This window comes from Battus philenor, unplaced genomic scaffold (genome assembly GCF_028537555.1).
Source record: "Battus philenor isolate CCGP_79_NKW_IND1 unplaced genomic scaffold, ilBatPhil1.0.hap1 SCAF_1, whole genome shotgun sequence".
Classification (NCBI taxonomy): Eukaryota; Metazoa; Arthropoda; class Insecta; order Lepidoptera; family Papilionidae; genus Battus; species Battus philenor.
In genome coordinates, this window is record NW_027181661.1 from 13,280,255 (window position 1) to 13,303,100 (window position 22,846).

A 22,846-nucleotide genomic window follows, 5' to 3' on the forward strand; every position below is an offset into this window, starting at 1 on the left:
CAAAACATAACTTTATCTGTGATAAAATTTTCTATAAGCTGTGTATCTATTCGTGTCATAGTGTCATATCAGGGTTATAAAGTATAGATGATTATTATTATGTGTACTATTAAACGCTCATCAATGATTACAAGTTCTTTTATAAAAATATGATAATAATTTATTCTAAGTTACGCTATGACTATTATTTAACCGTTAAAACATATTAAGATTTAGTTCCGGTGTCTCAAAAAAACGGACGCCACGCCTGTTCTGTTCACTATTTATTTGACGATGTCTAGACTGTTTGTTATAAAGAAGTGTATAAAGCTTAAAAAAAGTTTTCCATCAGTGCCCTATTGAAATGTTTTAACCACTATTACTTACCCGAATAAACTGTGCAATTAAAAATGGAGCTTTTTATACTTTTGTCAGTTTTTTCTTTCGGTTTGGCTTACGATAAAGGTAAGTTGATTTGAAAAGAAACGCCTAAAAAAACGCTATATTTTAAAAATAAAATCTAACTGAAATAATATTTTACTTGTTTGTACTTCTTTGTACAAGTACATAAATATCAGGAGTTTATTTATATTATTATGATATAAAATAGTAATATAAGTGTGTTGTATTTACACAGCATCATTTTATGGAGCTAGTTACATATCATACCCGCTACAAGAAGCAAAAGGGGCTACAGATATAAGTTTTAAATTTCGCACCCATCTATCTGATGCACTGCTTCTTCTTGCTGCTGGAAAAACTGATTATTGCATGGTAAGTTCCATCAATTTTAAATTATTTTAGAAAAGTTATTTTTTTCTTTTAAACATTTAATAATTAACTTTGTTACTTTACTGCTATGGAACATTGACAGGACTAGGATAATTTGCGTTATGTTACTTATATTAAAAAAGATTATTTAATGTGTATGTGTTTTTGTAGATTCGCCTAGAGAGTGGACGTCTTAAACTGCATATTAATCTTGGTGCAGGTGAGAGTGAACTCTCATCTCCTAAAGGAATTCATCTAAATGATACACAGTGGCATCATGTCAGTATAATTAGAAGAGAAGCAAATCTTACTATGAAGGTATATTTATGTTATTCTTCTAATAAGAAATGTTAATAATGTTAATAAACATTTGAAAGGTAAATTTAGATAAATAATTAATAGACATTCATTACATTATAAATATAACTGTGCTACTTTAATTAATCTTACCTATTTTAAAATCTGTAGGTTGATGAAAATGCTGTTAAAAGACGACTTCCAGGAAGGTTTTTTGAGTTAAACATACATTTTGGGATATTTCTTGGTGGCCAAGGGGACTTTTCTGAATTATTCCTTGGTCATATGGAAAATTTTCGTGGCTGTATGGAAGATGTATGTATCCATGTTCTAAGTTTTTATTTTGTTAACACACTCATGACACTTGCATTATTGCATATTTTAACTTGGTCATAACCTCAAATTTTAATGTCATGTGTCAGCTATGTAGTCAGTAACCAGAAACTGGGATAAAGTAGTGTATTATATAGTACATATTGGTATAGGGTACATACAATCACAATAGTGGTATCTCCCTGGAGAACCTCCAGTAATAAAATACCACCAACATGAATAAATGGATAATGTGTATTATACATTTGTTATGTATTTAATAGGTTTTAATTTAGCCAAATGAAAATGGAACCATAAGGCATTAACCTTTAAAGGCTAGTAAACAACATTTCACTAAATCTTGATAGTATCTCTCAGTATGTCATCAATAATTCAAAAAGGATATAATAGCAAAATAGTTTATTGATCACTTAGCAGGATGAAAATTAAAAGGTTCATCAAGTTGTTTGTTTTGTTCCATAAATAAAAGGTTGAGGACAAAAGATCAGTTTTAAAAGAAAATGAAATATTTAAACCAACTGCTATAAATGTTCTTAATTTTATAGGTATACTACAATGGTGTCAAAATCATAGAAAAGGCTCGAAGTCGAAGCGGTTCAGTACATGTAGAGGGTGTGACTTGGAACTGTGCTCCAGAATTTGATGCAAGTGTAACTTCTGATATAAGTTTTGTGGATGAAGGTGCTTATTTAATTTTACCAAGAATAAATTCAAGAGCAGGAGGCCGGTGAGTTCATAATTACACTGAAACTGCTAAGTTATTAATAGAACTTTTCATTTACCTAAAATTACTGCACTTTAGTAGTAGTCTATACTGTTTACACATGGTATTTATGACTATGATAAAAATAAGATTAATGATAAATTGCTTATTTAATTCCATATAATATTTTATACTCCTAACAGTGTTAATAAAATTAAAAAATAATCTCTAAAATTTTTTGTGGTTTCTCTAAAATTTATCTGGAATATAATATAAATGAAAGATGGTGCACAAATTATAATTAAAACATACTTATTGATAATTTTCAGGTGGCAGATAGAGTTCAAAACTATAACAACAAATGCAGTAATTCTGTATAATACAGGTGGTGGTCGAGGCTCTGACTTTTTAGCAGTAGAGATATTAGATGGAGTTATCAGAGTTAAGATGGCTAAGGGTCAAATTGTTCATACTGCGCGAGTTAATGATGGCCAGTGGCATAAGATTCATTTACTTTTCAACCCTTCACTTATAGAGGTGAGATATTGAGATAGTTGATCTCTGGTGATAATTTATGAAGATGTTTTAGGATTATATGTATATAAATATAAAATAATATACATTTTTTTCACAGTTTTATGTATGAAATTAATATGATTATAATATGACAATCACTATGATATGTTTCAACAAGAGTGTAATGCAAGCGTCAGTATATAAAAATGTTGTTATAACTCAATAACAGCGAATGTGAATCCCTTTTTTATAATGTGCTCTTGCGAAAATACTTTAAAACACCAATTTATATGAAAAATTAGATAAAATTTTATTATACAGTATCTAATGTTAAGTGATTTTTCATTCCCAGTGATGTCCAATCACAGAAATAAGAAGGAAAAGAAAAAATTTAAATTGCTTTAGAAATCAGAGGAAATTTAGAGGCTTTAGATGGAATCAATGTTCAAACTCCATCATTATTGTATAATGCTGTGACCATTGCAATTTTTTTAAAATCTATTTATGTTTTATATTAAATTTCCAATAATCATTGAAACGGTTCTATAACAAATCTATGGGGAGATCAATATCCAGCAGTGGACATTTTAGGAATGAAATGATGATGAAGATGAAGTTTTCTTATATTTCATCTGAGAACTAAGTGTGATCTTTTTGTTTAAAAAATCTTAGGTTTATATTTACTAATAAGTTCCCCAATGTTTTTTTACTTGTATTTATTGAACTTTGCGATGCACTACTTATTAGCATTATTTAGCTTCAAGTACTTATTTATATAAAATAGTAAATTGTATGTTTTTTATACTGCATTATTACATTTTCATAGTATATTTTCTGTGTCTATATCTGCATCACTATAGCGTTTAGCATATTTTTAAGCTTCTTAGTGATAATAACATTTAAAACAATAAATGTTTACATTTTGCTGTGATATTAAACTTATTATACAATATGCGAGTTATTAATATTAGAGGCATAAGTAAATGCATCAGCCATATATGTCAATTACATTGTTTCTACTAGATCCCAACTCACATTTAATTTCATTAACTATTTTCTGAGCGATTTCATTAAATTTCACTGCTTCAAATATGTTTAAAAACATGTTACTTACACAGATCATAGTATTATTCTAACACTTATTTGAAATAATACTATGTTTATGTATTGTTTAATCATTCTAGCTATCTGTAGACAACATTGCAATGAGTACCCGAATAGAAAGTGGTGGCATGAGATATTTGGATTTGTCAGATTCATTCTATCTTGGTGGCATAGAGACAGAGAAACGTCAACGTGCTTTTGCTAAAGGAATCAAAGCTGCTGACTCAAGTATTATGGTATGTATACATTATAATAAAAGTTCAGAGATATTTTCATACAATTGCTGAAACATTAAGAAATTATTTACATCTATTTATAATATAACAATATGCAATATGATTAAGTTTATAACATTCTTAATTGGTTGACTGAGTGTAATAGTAATAATGAATAAAGAACAATGGGATGCTTTTATGAAAAAAGAAAAGACTTTTTAAGGTACTGATAACTGATTGCAAATAATTTTCTAGAATTAACACATTTGTTTACAGGGTTGCATTAAGCCAATTGAGGTGGATGACAAACTTTACGGTTTACCTAATGCAGTTGTTACATATGGAGTCAGTCCTAAATGCGTGTGGTGGTATCCTTGTCACGTTAACCCCGGAAATCCGCCGTGTCTGCCTAGTGCCACTTGTGAACAGCATGGCCTTGACCACTTTACATGCAGATGTAACTCTGAGCTGTGTATAAACCCTGATTATGCCGAGAAATATAAGGTGATTTATTCTCATTATTTATTATTAATCTGTGTCAAAATTCTTGAAGATTTATGACACAGAAACATAGTCTGTCACTTCAAGCCAGCAGAGCCAGCTTTATCAGCAAAGTTCACAGTCACTCAGCATGCTGTAGATAGGGTTATGCTTGGGATTTCTCTAGGAAATCAAACTAGGAATAAGAGGAACCATAATTGAATGAATATAGCCAACATAGCCCAGCTGACTAACAATTTAAAGTGACACCACGTAGGTTATATAGCATCAGAATAAATTGCTACTGGGATCTTAAGGTTCAGGATCAGAGATGATGGACTAGAAAGCGCAGTGTAGGATGTCCACCTTAAAGGTAGAAAGCCGACATCAGTTAGAAGACGGTGGATGGTGATCATTTCCTATATGCCATATTTGAAATTTATTGGGGAGGCCAATTTCCAGTAATGCGCACCCTAAAACTGAGATTATGATCACTCTAAATTGCAAAATTTATTAAACATTAAGATAATAAACATTAAAAACTTTGATTATAGAAGATCTTAATTTTTCTGTAAATGGTATTGCTACCATTGATGACAAACTTATCACAATTGAAAAGAATTAGATAATAAATTGTTTGTCCACGTTCATTACAAATTTGGCAACACTATATAATTTTTTTCATTGCACTATTCACAGGTATTCTCGAAATCGAGCAGTGAGCTCGAACTTGTTTCATTGTATCCATTGACGGTTCAAGAAGGCGGCGTGGCAGTGATTACGACCCTAAATATTGACGTAGTACTAGATCATCATAAATACGGTGTACGACCATCGGGAGTTGTGTTACATGTGGCACAATCGCCAATGCATGGCCGTATTGCAGTTGATTTATCACTACAGAGAAATTTGCCTCAGTACGCGAATTACATCGATAGCGAAGGAAAGTCCAAACAATTCTTCACTCTTATGGATTTATCAAGAGATAAGGTAAGTTGGGAATATTTCAGTTAAATAATGACTATTGGTATCCTAAAAATTGGGCATTTGTGATTTAACATAAATAAATTCAACTGTCTCCTTATAGTCATTGTTGCCATCTTTTGGGGAGGCCTATGCTTTGCAGTGGACTTCTGTCGCCTGACACAATATTAATGATGATGGTTCCTTATGTCGTGAACAGAACTCGTTAAAGTCAATGGAAGTCACTGGATGCAGGCCGCTTCTAACTGGTCGAAATAGGTCCTGTCTTTGGCAGAGCCCCATGCCTAGCAGTGAATATGGTTCAAAAAATGATGAAGAATTAGGAAATAATAATGCCTTAACAGGAAGAGACGCCAGACGAGACATATGCGATAAATTTTAAAACCTAAATTATGATAAATTTAATAGGTGCGGTATGTCCATGACGGTTCTGAAAATCACCAAGATGCAATTGTACTTGAGATGGAATTAATACCCGAAGCACGTTTCACCCTACCCAGCTACCTACAGGGAAGGAATGCCTTCGCTCTCCATGTCAATGTTACACCAGTTAATGATGCACCCGTATTAAATTTACCACCAGGAAGAGTGTTGAGACTCACACAGGTATCATTTTATATCCTCATTCATACATATTGAATAAGAGGCCAAACAAGTTTAAATTTTGTGTGTAATCATTGCAAAGAAAATTTTAAAAAATATGTGAAATAGCTTATGTAAATATTTAATGAATACCCCATATCAATATTTGAAATAGCAATGGTATTACATATTTTATGAATATAAATTATTTGTTTGCTTAACAAACAGATATTTGTATTTCCCTTTATTAGTTTTTTTCGCTTTTTATATGAAAATTTTGAATTTAATACTTAGATAATAGGCTGTAGTTTGCACGAATAATACTAAACCATTTCCTATTGTCGTCAACCAAAAATAATGTCTGGTTTTGCATAAATTCTGAGGAAAAATATAAAAAAAAAGATCATTCGACAGATTACCATTAGTTTCATACTTATTGGCCTTTTTTATTTCTTATCGCTCACATATTACTATGACATGAATTACTTTTTTATTTTCAGAGTGTTGAGGATTCAATTAGTTTATTTGGGTTGCTTTTCGTAGTTGCATGCTTTGTTTATCACAAGCCCGCTGAATAACTGAATCTAACAATAATTAACATTGAGTGAGTGAGTATTGTTTATTTTATTATTAAGAATCATCACTGTCTATGAAACTGATTAATTGTTTCAAACAGTGATTTCTATAAGTCACTATGTACAAGTTGACTTGAAATTTATATGTTGTTTCATCTTATGGAATGTAAAACACTTATATTATTAAGTTGACTTTGTTATACAATACTATTTACAAATTACTCAGTTGGGCTCATAATAAAGTTATTTCACTCAATTAGAAGTGATTTTATTATATCGTTATTTACAACTAAATATTGGACCGCGAGAATAATGTTGCTCATCTGAAAGAGATCAACATAAAAAAGACATTCTTAATAGTACATTTATGCTTACCTTAAAACTTAATATTTTCAATATACAATTATATTGAAAGGCTCTTTTCATATCGTGGTGGAATTTTCTGATTTATACTATACTTATTAAGTCACTTCGCCTTACTGTTACCTCTATCACTACACAACGCAGATCGTCCATTAATATTTTGTTTCGCTGGATCTTAAAAAATATATTTGCTATGCATTATATGTCTATAAAGCCTGCATTATCTCAACAAGAAGGATCTAAGCCAAAGTTATGAAAAAAGTGTTAAAAACGTTTCTGTTTTAAAAGATAATAATACCTATTTAAAAAAACCAAAATCCAAATGTAAAGATTAATAAGGTAATTTTATTCATCATGACTAACTTATAGCAATCTAAATAAAGTTTATTTTTAGATAATGATAACATAATTTAAATTGAAATAAAAATGTTGGTTAATGACATATCTTCATTAGATTTATAACCAATACATCTATGTAGCCTGAGTAACATATATTAATTTACTTTAGTTTTATGCATGTTTTAATTTTAGAATAGTTGTTTTTAGGCAGTCTTGTGTTATATGATCATTTATCCAACGGCATGAAATTTAGATAAATAATTTTGATCAATAAATATTGACAGCATGATAAGTAATAATGTGAAAATAAGCTGTTATATAAGACAGTAACTTAATAAGTTAAAAAAATTATAATAATAAATTATTTTTATCATTTGTATTTTATTTGAGTGCATATAATAATCTGCTTTCTAATTTGAAATAATACATGCTTCCAGGGTACACGTAAGGTGATTACTTCGGACATACTTAAAGCCGAGGATCCGGATACTGCTCCCGAAGATTTATTGTACACTGTTTTGCATGGCAAAAATGAAGCTAATAGGTAACTTTAATAATTTGTCATTAAATTAAGTAGTTCTTTTATCATTTTTGTGAGTAATAGGTTAATTGGTAGCAGAAAGCATTTTAAAGCTATCTTGACTATTATTAATTTAATACGATAGATTGTGCGTTTCTTGTTTTATTTTTTTTAGTTATTAACGTTTATGCGTACTACAGGCAAACTTATTTAATTATTAAATAAAACTAAGTGTTATATAAAACTAATATTATCTATTGCTGTTGGTATGCCTATTTGAAATAAATAAAAAACCGTACATGATTAAAATTTTTATTATTTTACATTTGAAATAATGTTCAAATAAAATTGAGAACAGTAATGTACTGTTATAATATTTATTCATATTTATTTAATTATGTTGTTTGCATAGTGGACACATTGAGATGTCTGGGCAACCAGTCGACTCGTTCACTCAGCAAGATATCAATGCGGGGATCATCTCCTACGTCCATGGCTCTGGCAACGACAAACAACTCAATAAGACGTCGCTACGATTAACACTGCAGGTTTGACATAAAACAATTTCAAATCAATCTGTCCGGTTACAAGATATGTCATAATATGAAAGAAATATTCCATGAGTGTACTAATGCTGTTGTCTTTTCTGTTTTTTATTTTTACTTTCAAAAAATATTTAGAAATGCTCTCTGAATTTGTTATAATTAAATATATAAAGAGAGACATAAATATATAGAGTTTTTATTACCAATAACATGATGCATAAAAAGGGTATAGAGTTCTGTTTTTAAATTGATAAAATCAGATATAGGATTATCTTGGTTACTACTTTTAATTATTCATCTTCATCATCATTATAGGTCATAGGATGTTCACAGCTGGACGTAGCTTTATCCCATAAATTTCCAGTAAGAATGGTTATTAGTAGCCCACTTCCAAAGCATTTAATAATATTATGTTTAATAAATTTATACTTAAATTTTCAGGTCTCTGACGGTATAGAAACGAGTGGTGCTACCGTACTACGTGTTTCCATAGTGCCTCTACAGGTCCGGCTTGTGAACAATACGGGCCTGCAACTTGTTCACAATTCATATGCAAAAATAAGTGCAGATAACCTGACATTCGCTACTAACGCTGAAGAAAACAATGCCCAAATTCGGTAAGTTTTTAAAGTTATTCTCTCATTATAAAACCCATCATACATTCTGGATAGATTAACATGTAACACAGCTATTTTTATAATTCTACTATGAGTACTTCAACATTTTTAATGGTCATTTATCATAGAAAGTCCACTATTGGACATAGGTTTCCCCATATTTTTCTATTAAGACTGGTTGAATGCCGTCTCTCCACCTTATGAGTGGACTATTTACGTTGCGCTTGTCTATCCGTAATCCACTCCATAGTCTTTTAGCCCCAGCAGCCTTCTGTTTGTGCGATACTTGGCCTACTCACTGTCAACTTGAAAATCCGATTGGCTATGTCAGTTTTATTACGTTACGGATTTCCATGGCTCGTTGAGAGTTGAGCTTGCTAATAGGGTCTGAAGGTAAAGACCATATTTCACTCGCGTTAGTCATCTTCGTTAACACACATCTAGACAGAGCTCCGTCTTAATGCACTGAGGATTTGAGTACTTACTCTTGTTTCATTGTCCTGTTTCAACAGATGATGTTTAACTCAAGGAATTTTCATAGAGTATTTGTCATATAAATTTGTCAATGATTGTTACAGCTATGATATAGTTAAACCACCTCAGTTTGGTGTTGTCGAAAGATTAAGGGTATTAGATGGCACTTGGCAAACGGTTGACTCATTCACCAGCGAAATGATTAATTTTGGACGGGTTCGCTACATGCATTTGTTGGGTAATCCATCTCATGATGAGTTTAAGGTAAAACAATTATTCTTAAGTCATATATTGTTATTAAAAAATCTAATTTTAAATTTAATTTAATTAAAAAATAAAATTACAATGTATCCTTTACAAAAACAAAAAAGAAAAACTTGGCAGTAAATCACATTCAAGTCATCAGATGCATACTATTATAAAATTTCTTTTAAATTGATTATTGACTGTATTGTACCACATTTTATGATTTTTAATTCTGTTGCTTTGGTTAAAGTTTGTCTGTGCTACTAAGCTTAAAATGAATTTTTGTTTACTTCGTAGTTCAAAGCATCCGTCGGAACGATTCGAACGAACATACTCTACGATTTTCGACTGACTTTCATCAAATTAGAATTATATCAATCGACTAATGAGGAATTAGTTCTTAATAACACAAGAGAAGCCTTTATATCGCCTTTACACTTACGTTTTCAAACAAGACCACTTGCCTTATCTGGAGATCGAATTCTGTATACGATACTTAAACCTCCCAAGTACGGTATTCTCCACCTTTCTTCGGGGAAACATCATTTGCAAGCATATGGAACTTTTACACAGCTTGATATAGATACAGACCAACTTTGGTACAGATTACACAGACGAGCGTATTCTCATATTCATGATGAATTTGCTTTCGTAGTAGGAGCGATGGAATGCGAAAACGTTACAGGAGTAATGACGATTCGCCATACCCCAAGCTATTTTACCTCCGAACATTCTCTTGGTAGAGTTCATACTACTCTGGAAAGACTGCAAGTGATGGAAGGTTCCAGAATGGCTATACCGGCAAGTCACCTAAACTTTAGAACAGATTCTGTTACAAATCTTGTATTCAATATAACACATCTGCCAAAACATGGGAAGATAGAGGTGATCAATGATAATCTCAAGGTGATCAGAGATAATACAACTTACTTCACTCTACAGGAACTTAATAGCGATCGAGTTTATTATGCGCACGATGATTCTGAAAGCAGGCATGATTCCTTTCACTTTATGGCACTCAGTCCCGAACCTGAGGACTTCCAGTATGTAGGAGTTTTCCATATAGACATTATACTCAAGAATGATAACAGTCCTGTACGTGTGAACGAAAAAGTTTTTCACATTGTACACGGTGGAGCGAGACTAATAACTGCAAGGGATTTAAGTTATACAGACGCGGATTTGGACACGAGACCATCAGACATCATTTACACAGTGCAAAGGTATACTAAAGACCCACCAAATGGCGGTATCTTTCGAGCAGATAACCCCTCGGAGCAAATCGCTCAGTTTTCTCAAGATGACATCAACAAGAACTTGGTGCTGTTCAAGCATGATGGAAAAGAGTACGGCAGGATAGCGTTCTGGATATCCGATGGCCTGTTTGATGTTAATGGCAATTTGGAAATACAGGCATCGCCGCCTTTTATAAGAATGTATCCTACAAATGGATCAATAGTGGAGAATGGCAAGGCAGTTGTTATCACCGATAAAGATATGCAGGTAGATTTAGCATCATATTATTTTTAAACGTAATAACATTGATTGAAAGATTAATAATTTAAATATAGTTCGTTGGATATATGTGCATTTTACAACTATGCATAATAAATATATTCTTTTAAAAATATCAGGTTGACACAAATATGAACTGCCTTGAAGAGGATATTCGTTTCGAGGTTACCCAAGAACCTAAGCATGGATCTGTTGAAGTTGGTGAAGGAATGGGTGCTTCTAGTTTCACTCAATTAGATGTTGCGGCAGGCAGGGTCGCCTACAAAAACACCGTACCTAACATTCCCAGTGATTGCTTTCGGTAAGATTTATCTTGTAAGACTGTTTGAAATTTTAAAATGATGCACTTAAACATGTTTAAATATTTTTCTTTTAATATATAGTTTCAAAGTTATGTGCTTGGACACTTGGGGTGAAGGTAAATACTCTATCAAGATATTCCCGTCTAGTTATTGGGAACCTCTAAGAGTGACAACAAATAGACCACTCATTGTGGAAGAATCGACAAGTGTTAATATCACTAAGGATATTTTAGAGGTTTGTATGTTATCATAATTGAATAATTATGGCTTCTCAACAATTTAAGTTACATATTTCTTTATATATTAAAAAGCATTTTAGTAAGATTATAAATATTTATTAACTTCTTACAGGTGATGCATCCTCAAATCGAACCATCGAACATTGTGTACCAAGTAGTGGAAGGCCCCTACTATGGTTGGCTTGAAATAACTTCAACTCCTGGTACAGTTGAATTAGAAAATTATAACGAAGAACCGATCCACACTCGTGTATTTGACCAAACTATCATTAATGTAAATCGGCTGACATACGTCCAGTCTGGCGTAAATCGTACAAGGGATAGGATCAAAATGGATGTCACCAACGGTATTGTGTGGTTGAGAGGGATCGAATTATCGATTATAATCATTCCTGAACACTTTTATGTGTCAGCTAGCAATGTAACAGTGGTGGAAGGCAATGCTGTCAGCTTAAGACCGGAATTGTTTAAAACTGTAACAGAGTACTATCGTGGGAAAGTAGTTTCATACAAGGTAATCGAGAAACCAAAATATGGAAAGATTATGATAGGCGATCAAGAAATTGGCCTCTTGCCGGTATTGAAGTTAAATTCTGGTAATATTCAGGTGAGATTATTTTTATAATACATTAATTAAGCGATGTGCATTCTTCTTTTTGAGACGTTCTCCTCAATTCTTAAGCTTGTGACATTTATGAGCTTCCACCGCATTATGCCACGCTATTGATTCAGACTATTGGCCACTGTGTGACTTATATCCATATATCTATTGTGTTGCGGTTCTGATCGGACTACCGTATTGGACAGCGCCCACGTGTCCTTTTGTTATTCAAAGTTGTCGGTCGTCCTCATGTCAAAGATCCGCGAAAAATTCAAAGCTTATATATGTTAAGGAAAGATTAATCAATAAAACATATTATTGTATTAAAAATTATATAGGAGACAACCATGCTTAGGAATAGTACAATGCTGACTTTCACGTCACAATTAGACGGCTTGTAAAATGAAAAAATATATATTAGCATTAAAAGAGTAACTATCGAGTTTCTTGTCAGATTATTTACGATAAAATCAACAGCTTAGAATCAGATTCTTCATTTGTATATGGAGAAGATTGGTACCAATACCATGTTCGATAACATATAAATGTACATTATATCCTTGCGTGCCTAGCAAAGCCATAAGAATGATTATTTGTTGAGTTGTGAGCAAATGATATAATAGCCTAATGGTAATATTGAATTGCTTGAGTATACTGGGAGTTTCATCTTTATTAAGCACATCAAGCGAATTGATTTCAGCTGATGAATAGACTTAAAGTCATATTCTAGTCATGTGTAAATTTACAACTCTATGGTTCATTTTGTTTTTCGGAAACAATGCTTATAATTTTGCTTACAGTACGTAAACGACGGTTCGGAAGAAGCGTCCGACGTAATTAAGCTGGTCGCCTTAACGGAAAGTGGAAAGGAAAGCGAGCCTTTAGATTTACGTGTGAGCATCGCGCCGGTGAACGACGAGACGCCCATAGTAGCTGCTAACACAGGCCTTTGTGTGTGGGAAGGTGGCACCTTTACATTCACTAGAAATGAGCTGTGTAAGCATACACTCATGTATATATTGTTAATTTTTCATGACTATTGTTACATATTTGGCCCCGTTTCCATTTATGTGGGATGTAACGATGAAAGAGTGACTTCGTAGATAAAACATAATCTTATTTTTTAATTTATGGCTTATTTAAACAAAAATAATCTACAATGATGATTTTACATATTTATATGACACCAAAACGGCTTAAAATTGTCAAGAATTAAAATAGTCATTGTGGTCAATGCTATAAAAAGTTAACATATTAAACTGGTGTTAAAAACAATGGTTAAATGAATATGAATCGTATTACAACAAAAAACCGATGAAATGCCTATACCATTCATTCAAATTGATTGCTGTTTGGGTCCTTGGGGTCCGGTGGAGGTCCACCTACAGAGTAGACAGACTTCTCTGTTGTTAAAATCGTTGGAAGACGCTCCATGCACTCCCTACTAATGCTATTGTATTTCTTTTGGACAGATTTATGTACCAGTGGACACTATAAGGATGAAATGATAATGATGCTGTTCATTAAAACTAGAATTGTGTTAATGATTGCATTTCTTAAACTTCTACTGATATACGATTGCAATGATTTGGTTATTCTTAGACATGGTTATCTTCTACGAGACTTCAACATTGTTGCTGAATCTTTATTTTCAAATTAGCTTAACCATTATATCTTTATGATTTGAGAAAAAAATAAAAATTTACATGGGAATGGATGTGAAGAATAATTTTAAATATTTCAGACGTAAATGACATTGATACGCCACTCGAGAATGTTACCATTCGTGTTGTTGATATTGCATCGGGCTATATTGCTGTAAAAGGAGCTCTTGACATCCCTGTGCACCATTTCTCGCAGGCTGACATCGATAGAGGAGAAGTTATCTTTGTTCACACTAGTTAGTATACTTCATGATGTATCTTTAAATAATTTAAATACAGATTCTTTATAATTAATAACATATTTCAGAAAACAATACTATAAGTCGGTTTTTTTTTGCTTATTCCATTTCTTGTCTATCAATCGTTAGAGATTATTGATACTTTAGAAATTTATAACTAAAAACTCAAGCTAAATCATTACTTTTTTTATTTAGTAAAAGAATAAGTATGTGAATAACAATATTACTCATCACCGAGTCTAATCTGTATAAGTAAAGAAAGGAAGGAAGAGTTATTAGAAACAGTTTAAATTAATAACGAAGTTTTCTTCACCTACTTTACTACCAATGTAGCATTTAATACCAGCTAGGGACAGAAATAGTATTTAATTGTATTTCGTATTATTGAACATAAGAACTGTAGCTTAAAATTTATCATATTGCAAGAACTAAGATTTGTGTATTATTTTAAATTATTTTTTGTTGTTTGAAGTATAATTATAATAAATTGAAATTACATGTTCTTGCTATATTTTGAATTTAAGTATATTAATGATTGTCTGAATTCTATTACAGATGGGACAAAAGGCAAAATGATCTTCAATGTAACTGACGGACTTCACGAACTTTCGAAAATCACATTCCTTATATCCACAAAATCGGTTTCACTCAAGTTAATAAGAAAGCACAACCTCCGCGTCTTTCCCCTTATGAGAGAACCTTTAAACAATTATTTCCTAATGGCCAAATGCTCTGATCCAAGTAGAACTATCACTTACAAAGTGGTACGTGCACCAACTCTGGGCAGACTGATCATGCTGAATGGCGAGAATCATCATAGATCCGTAAAAGAGTTTACGCAAGAGGATATTAACAACACTCTAGTGTATTATGAACACACACATCCCTTCTCTGATTTGCATACGAATGATTCATTCATTTTCGCTGTAGAAGCAGCACTTGCGAAACCAGTCACCGACCAGACTTTCTTTATAGAAATATCAGTATCTTCAGGTGGTCTTGCTAAATACGTAAATATACCTCTTACAAAAGTGCAAGAAGGCGATAAAGTTGCAATCACTGTGAATGTTACAAACGTGATTGGTTACTTGGAAACACAAGCTGGTGTCAGACAGCCACAGATAGAGGCACAGTGGTCTCAACCGGCACATGGTCGCTTAAATCCATCTATGTCGTCACTAACACAAGTGCAATTAGAATCCGGCGTTGTCAACTACGAACACGATGGCTCCGATACTTTAGAAGACAAGATAGACATGTCCTTATATTTACTACCAGATTACGTGCTACTATGTAATGTTACAATACCTATCACAGTGATTCCGGTTAACGATCAACCATTTAGACTGTTGACAGATACACCGCAAATACAAGTCGTGCAAGGAGAGAACTATACGATTACACGAAACGATCTCTTAACCGAAGACGCTGATACGGAACCCGATGGAATATTGTATGATATCATAAGCGGTCCTACGCAAGGCAGTATCGTAATGCTTGACAAAAACCACAGCATGGAAGACGCACACTCGATCAACAAATTCACACAAGAGGACATTAATAACGCACGCGTTGTATACGAACATTCCGGGATGCTTCAAACTGCTACATTCTACTTCAGAGTATGGGACGGGCAATTCAAACCAACCTACACAGTGTTCACTATAGATGTCGTACCGGTTATTCTCAATGCCACCTCTCTACATCCTATTTTTCTACAACAAGGTTCTAACGTGGCCACGGTGACAACAGATCAAATACATGTCGAGACTAATGCCAAGAAGTCGAAAGTTTGGTATAATATAACACGGCAACCGCTACACGGAATGATTTACGTAGGCAGAAGTCCTGTGACCTATTTTTCACATAAAGATCTCTTGGATAAAATTGTTATTTATATGCAAAACGATATGACAACAGCTAATGACAGTTTTGAGCTCGTAGCTTATGCTCACAATAGTAACTCCACTCTCCCGTTCACAATAGAAGTCATTGTTCAGCCTTTGATGATATTAGGAGATTTAAAGGTAGAAAGTGAAAAAGCAAAACTAACTCTTAATATATTAGACGCGACCGAACTAGCGAAACTAACAGCGAGTGATCCGGTATACACGATTATGAAAAAACCTAGATATGGTACTATTAAAAAAATTATTCGAAGTTCCGGAGAAAAGACCAGCGCAAGAGAGAGAGAAATAACTTATTTTACACACGAAGACGTAAAAGCGGGAGTGATTTACTTCGTTACGAAGAAGAAGATTAGTGATTTAAATGGATATGAGGACAGTTTTCGGTTCCTTTTGGCGGCGTCTATATTTCAACCAGCTGCTGGCGATTTGAAAATTCTTATCGGAAGTAGATCTAAAAAGAATTTGCCGGGTCCTAACGATCCCGAGAGCCATGAAGGTGTACCTGTAAGTATATTAACCATGACAGTTTTACTTTATTTTATGAGTTTCGATGTAATGTAAGTAATTTCTTTACAGGTGAGCAATAGTGAATCAACCTCCTACTACATGACAATCCTTATGGCTTTATCCGGTATAGTTTTGGCAATCGTAGTTATAGCAGGCCTGATCAAGTGTCGCCGTTACATGGCACGTGACCGTAACGCTCTCGTAAAAATTCACGGTCAGGGTCAAGGGGCGGTTGCTCCTATTCCGCTGCCGAGACCGCCCGAGCATTTAATGCCATCTCCATCGCAGGCTACGCCACCTATAAAACGGTAGATATATTTATATAAATTATGATCATCATTGTGATTTTTTTCTTATATTTAAATGGATTTCATCTAATATTTATATTTTCTTTTAGACATTTAGCATCAAATATAAAATTGTTTGCGATAATATTAACGGAAATGGCGTCTTTATTCGTTACTCTTATTTTTTTTTAAAAAAGAAGAGACATTTAGATACAAAGGTGCTAATTAGTACATAAATGTATTCAGTTACCTAAATATTTGTAATGTAATAATGAATAATTTTTTTATCCAATCTATGATCGGTAGGTACGTATCTTCAGAGCAGTCGGTAACTACGGGTGCAAGCACACCGCTACCATCGGCGGGCAGTGTCGCGTGCAAGGTTACACCTCTACCCGACGCACCGTCTGATATTAACGCACGCTATCCTTATGGTGCAGATGTAAGTTGCTTCTCATTGATAATGATTAAGTAAGCCTAAAACATGTTAAGGAGCCGTTTAAACAAACGATAGATATATCAACGCTAGTTATAAATGTCTTAAGCTATTTTTAGATGAGAGAAAGTGCCTAAATTTAGTAAAATTTGAATCACAGAAAATTGTAAATCGTAAATTTGAATGAACGAGACTGTATAGTGGAGTGACAATGAGCCGGGAATGGTTTAGAAGTCAAATTTCTAGTGACGTATAAACAGCCTCTAATTAAAAAATAATAATTATGAATCTAAAATATTGTTGGTTCACGCTCTTATCTCTTATTGATAGATTTGAAGAGCAGACATTAGTATTATTTTCGTGGCGTGTTTTTCTGACAATAACTTTATGTAACAATTGTTACTGGTTATTTTTGATATTTATCAACTACACTCTCGTGTAGTAATCACATGAACAATTTCATACTTTTGATTAAGTTAAAATGAGATTAATTAAGCTGTGTTAATTTTGATAAATATATTTTTTAAAGACGGAGGAATGGAGCAACTACGAAGCAAGTGAGTCTGCCTATGCGGGCGTGGCAGTTGCAGCAAACCCTATGCTACGTCGTAACCAATACTGGGTCTGACCCGTGCATACACGCACGCTGCCGACGGCGCGCAAAACAGGTTCGTACCAAACATGAACTCTTTCCGGCAAATAAACGCGCTCACTTTTAGACTTGATCATCATTCACCCGACCGCCCACTGCATTGCAGAGGCTTATGCATCGAAGTGGAGGAAGCTCCCAAAAGATCCTGCGACCTTAATTATTTCGCCGATCCACCTTGTGGGCACTACTCATACTCGCTACTACTCGCGTCTAGCAGACCTTGGTCGCAACTCCAAAATCTCACAGTTCGCTGTCGGTTGGACGAGCGATGTACTCCACACATTGCCACTTCAAACTTGGCCATATTTTACTCATCTTCAATTTTTTTATTCTCACTTTACAGAGACTTTTGCTGCACACGAGCAATTCCTTTCTTTAAACCGAAGCCTGAATAGGCGACGCGTCGAATTAGTTCCTACGCCTTTTCTACTCAGCAACTATGGTATTAAAAAGCACGTCACATGCGAAGTTACTGTTTAAATAAAATATATGTTTAAAAACTGTTACTATAATTTTTTACTGTGAAAGTAAACCGACAAAAGTTTAGCTATTTGTACAATAGATTTTTAAACTTGCGTTAACGATTTTGTTAAGTATATTAATTATGTTAATGATAAAATTCAGAATTAACTTAATTTAACAAAGGCACATTTATTAAAGTGTCCAATGAAACTTCTAAATATTGGCTTTTTTTATTAATTTTTCATTATTGCCTTATAACATTAAATAGGTTGAAACTCATCTGTAAACAATTACTGATATACTCATATCAATACCTTTGTTAATAATTGATAGTTTAAAGTATTGGTTTAAAGTTGTTTGGTTTAAACCTGTTTTCAATTTTCTGATTTAACCTTGCTAGTCGGGCAAGTCACCAGATTTAATAATTGATTATGGCTCGAGCATTATGTTTTTGTAATAATAAAAAAAACAATGACTTAATACAGTTTCAATATTTGTATTATCAAAATATTTGCACAACGAAATCAATGAAATGTTGTTTAAAAAACATACAAGTTTATTGAGTAAATTAATAATTTTAAAATTTTTGTAACAGGTTAAAAGAATTTACTGAAAGAATCCTATTTTACAAATTGCATTGAACAAATTTCATGGTAAAAATAATTATTTGCTATGGTTAGATAGAAAAGGTTAGTTGTAGGATTTATAATCGCTAAAACCAGAAATGCATTTCTAGTTCAAACGTGATAAAATTGTAGATTATAAAGGAAAAATATTACGACACAAAATATGTGATTCAGTCAAAATCATTATAGATTTGACGTCTCTGGAATGCTTTATAACAGTCTAATAATTAGTTAAACATGTTTTTGAACTTTTGAAATGGTAAATCAGTGTGAATATAAAGTATAATTATTATTAAATTAACTTAATTAATTAATTATTATTTCGGTCGACATCTTGTGGTGCATTACTGTCCTAATTAATTTTTGACATTTAAATGTATAGCGATCACGAGTTACAATCACGTACAACTGGGTGACCTAAGCATAATGTTTATTTGTGAACCACGGTGTTTACTTTGAATGAAAACAACATAAAATACACAAAATAATAATTCACTTTAAGTCAATATATACCAAATTGAATGCCAAAAATTTCAATGTCTTAGAATCAATGTTCTGAGGCTATCTAAACAAGTCCTCTGAATAATTGGACATAAATGTTCCTTAATACAAACATATACTCAGTTGTTGTAATATTGCTATAATTTCAATGAATGCCACAGACAAAAAATATACTACATAAATAGGATCAAAATAATTATCTTAAAGAAATTTTTTGAATAATGTTATAAATAATGTAACTTTAAACAATTATTTTGACTCTATAGACTGGATTCCATGTCTTAATTCGAGTAATTTTAAGAAAATAGTTGCGTTGAATAATGCGTTCCTAGACTAATTTAGTGCTTGAAAATAAATGAAAAGTTATACTTGTAATATATGTGTTGTAAGAGATCATATAAAAATATTAGAACCGTGTAACTGCGAGGTTTTCCATTAGTTGAGTTCTTAGTTGACCAATGCTGTGCCAATTTGTAATAACAGATTAAAAATGGTAAGTTGTTAACATGTCTGAGCGTTTTTGATGGGATATGGTACAAATGCATATGTATATATACAAGAAATTTACACCTATGTACTGACTTATTGCAATATTTCTGGAACTGTATTATATACTAATTATAGACTGGAAATTTGATGAGTGTATTCCTTTTGTCGAGTTGAGGTCAATTAAGAACGGATTTTTACGAAATACCCAAGAGTGTTGAGGAAGCGTTCATTAAGTTCGCGAAGTGGGCGAGTCACAACTATATATATTAAATTCTTACCTTGGGGTTACTAATTATTTTACCTGTTCACAGTTATCTCAGTGCAGTCTGGATGGTACAATTTTTATATTTATAAAATTATTTATAATTTTTTATTTGTGTTTTTTTTTTGTCTCAAAGAAATCAATATTGCTAAATAATAGTATATCCCATCAAAAACGTACAGCAACTTATAGTTAATGTTGCCAAATCACGTGCCAAAAATATAGTTTTACACGATTTAATACAATTTGTTAGTATTAATTATACCTAACTATATTATATACAAGTGTATTAATTTAATTACGATATTTAGTGTGTTTAGTTTTAGATCAGCCAAAATGTAATAGATAGAAGTTTATAATTAAGTTCACTAAAATATGTTAACCTCTTTAAATAATTTTACCGTTGTAGTTTTTAATTAGTATTTAAGAATGACGCCAATATCCTGTCGTATATATATGTATTGATGCATAAAACAATTCTATATTGTAATCGCCTAAGTGGTCACAGATTTTAGTTAAGCTGTGAGTAGAAGTTAAAATAAATATATTTATATTTTAAAGTAATGGTGAATAATGTATTGTTTAGGTATATCAATGGCTGTTATTTGTACACCGACAATAGAACTGTCAAAACAAGTGGTTTTTATGCAATTACCGTATAATATATTTGTTTTGTGACCTACTCATAAACTTCACAATATTGGCAATAGAATTGAACAATAAACAATAATATCGTTAATTTATTAACGTTTTACTTAATCTGCTATATATAGCAACAGAATATTATAATTTTCACCGATTTTAGCTATGTTCTCTGTTCTCCACATATAAACTTTTTAATTCACGTCATACACAAGAATACTGTTTATGACTTACTAGTATTTGTTTAATTAACATTAGTATTGACAAATATAATTCTTTGTTATTGTACTGGATAATCTATAACTGTCTCTTTCATGAAATTATTTAACATACCGTGTACACTTTGGTACACATTTGTTAATCTTATACTTAATTCCTTAAGACTTCAATCTAGAGATTTTTTCACAATTATTTCAAAAGCATACTTTCAGCCTTAGTTTGAAGTTCATATAGTTGACTTCCAGTGTAAGTTTTCCTTCTTTTCTTACATATTAATGTAGAATGTGTAATTGACTAGTATACGTTGTACTAGCCAACCGCATTTTGTTCAACACCTCGTAATATATATCAATGCATAAATTTTTTTTTTACAACGATCGCCAATGTAAGTGCCATTACACATTTCAATATTTGTTATAATCCATTTATATCGCAAATATGAAAGTTTTTTTTACATATAATTAGTTATTTGTTTCGTTGATATAATTAAAATGTGCAAATAATTGCAAGCAATATATAAATATTTTTACATCATTTAGCAATATACATTTTAGCGAATTTTACTCAATTTGCAACATAAGCAATGTAATGTATTTCAAATTTATATAATAGTTGTTTATATTTTTATATATGTTATGGAAATTATAATCATTATGTCTTTGCAAGTGTAATTGTAAAAACTAAAATGTTATTATAACATTGTTTGATTCTCTACAGTATAAAAAAGGATGAAATAATGGAAAGTGAATGGAAGGAAAGAATCATAGCCGAGAAATGTGTAAAATAGTGTATTCATTCTGTTGTCTAATATTACCCCAAAATAAGCTTTAAATCAATAAGAGATAAAAGAAGTTTAAAAATAGAAATAATCATAAGAAATATGTATTTGTTTTGATTTTAAGTACGAGTATATGTTAAAAGATGACACAAATGAATAACCTGTATGCCTAGTGTTATGTAAAATAATTATATGAAAGAGCAACAGTCATTTGGGTTTATATGATATTGTTGCATATGTTTATTCTTTGTGGCGTGATATTCCTAATGTTTCAGAAGTAATATCGAATTTGCGATTATTCGAGCATAAATGTTTTTTTTACCTTATATAAAAATTACATATTGTTTACGGTACTACGTTTTATTTCCTACATGATATATTTGTAAAGCGATTGTAAAAATAATTTAGGGTTTTTGTGTGCAAAAATCCTAGTTACGAGTTAAAGACATGTCAAAGATTTTGATTAACACACAAGTGTCCCAAATATGAGAAACTGTGCTAAAGAATCGTTTTGTGTGGGTTTTTTTAAATGCTGAATGGAAGGCGATTTGTCTACAAAATAGATGAGTTCATGAGTTTCTAATAAATAAAGATCAAATATCATAGTCTTTTATTTATAAATTTATTCCCGGGTATTAATAACTTTGCATCTTAACACCTTATAGTAATCAAATTATTTCACCTAATTTGAATATATCACATAGTAACAAGTAATCATTTAAAAACAAACTATATTAATTTTATTTAATAGGTATTTTAATGTTATATTTTCAACTGTTTAAAATTTAATTTTCAATATCATTTTAATAATTTTCTGGTCATTTATATCTTTAATTCAGTCATTCAAAGTCATACAAGTCTTTTCCCCGCTG

At 31.9% G+C, this 22,846-nt stretch overlaps 1 protein-coding gene across 1 annotated transcript; it reads left to right on the forward strand.

Moving 5' to 3' along the window:
- The first annotated feature begins 134 nt into the window (after nt 1-134).
- On the forward strand, nt 135-18,576 carry kon (chondroitin sulfate proteoglycan 4-like protein). Its single transcript, XM_068762289.1, has 25 exons — nt 135-444; nt 617-753; nt 922-1,068; nt 1,219-1,362; nt 1,926-2,107; nt 2,413-2,620; nt 3,784-3,939; nt 4,195-4,422; nt 5,098-5,388; nt 5,791-5,988; nt 7,679-7,785; nt 8,174-8,309; nt 8,748-8,923; nt 9,502-9,661; nt 9,941-11,146; nt 11,278-11,459; nt 11,542-11,695; nt 11,812-12,306; nt 13,101-13,296; nt 14,045-14,200; nt 14,759-16,617; nt 16,690-16,928; nt 17,214-17,349; nt 17,873-18,011; nt 18,339-18,576. The coding sequence occupies exons 1-24, from the start codon at nt 390-392 to the stop codon at nt 17,969-17,971; spliced, it is 7,047 nt and encodes a 2,348-aa protein (XP_068618390.1). The 5' UTR covers nt 135-389; the 3' UTR covers nt 17,972-18,011; nt 18,339-18,576.
- Nucleotides 18,577-22,846: the final 4,270 nt, after the last annotated feature.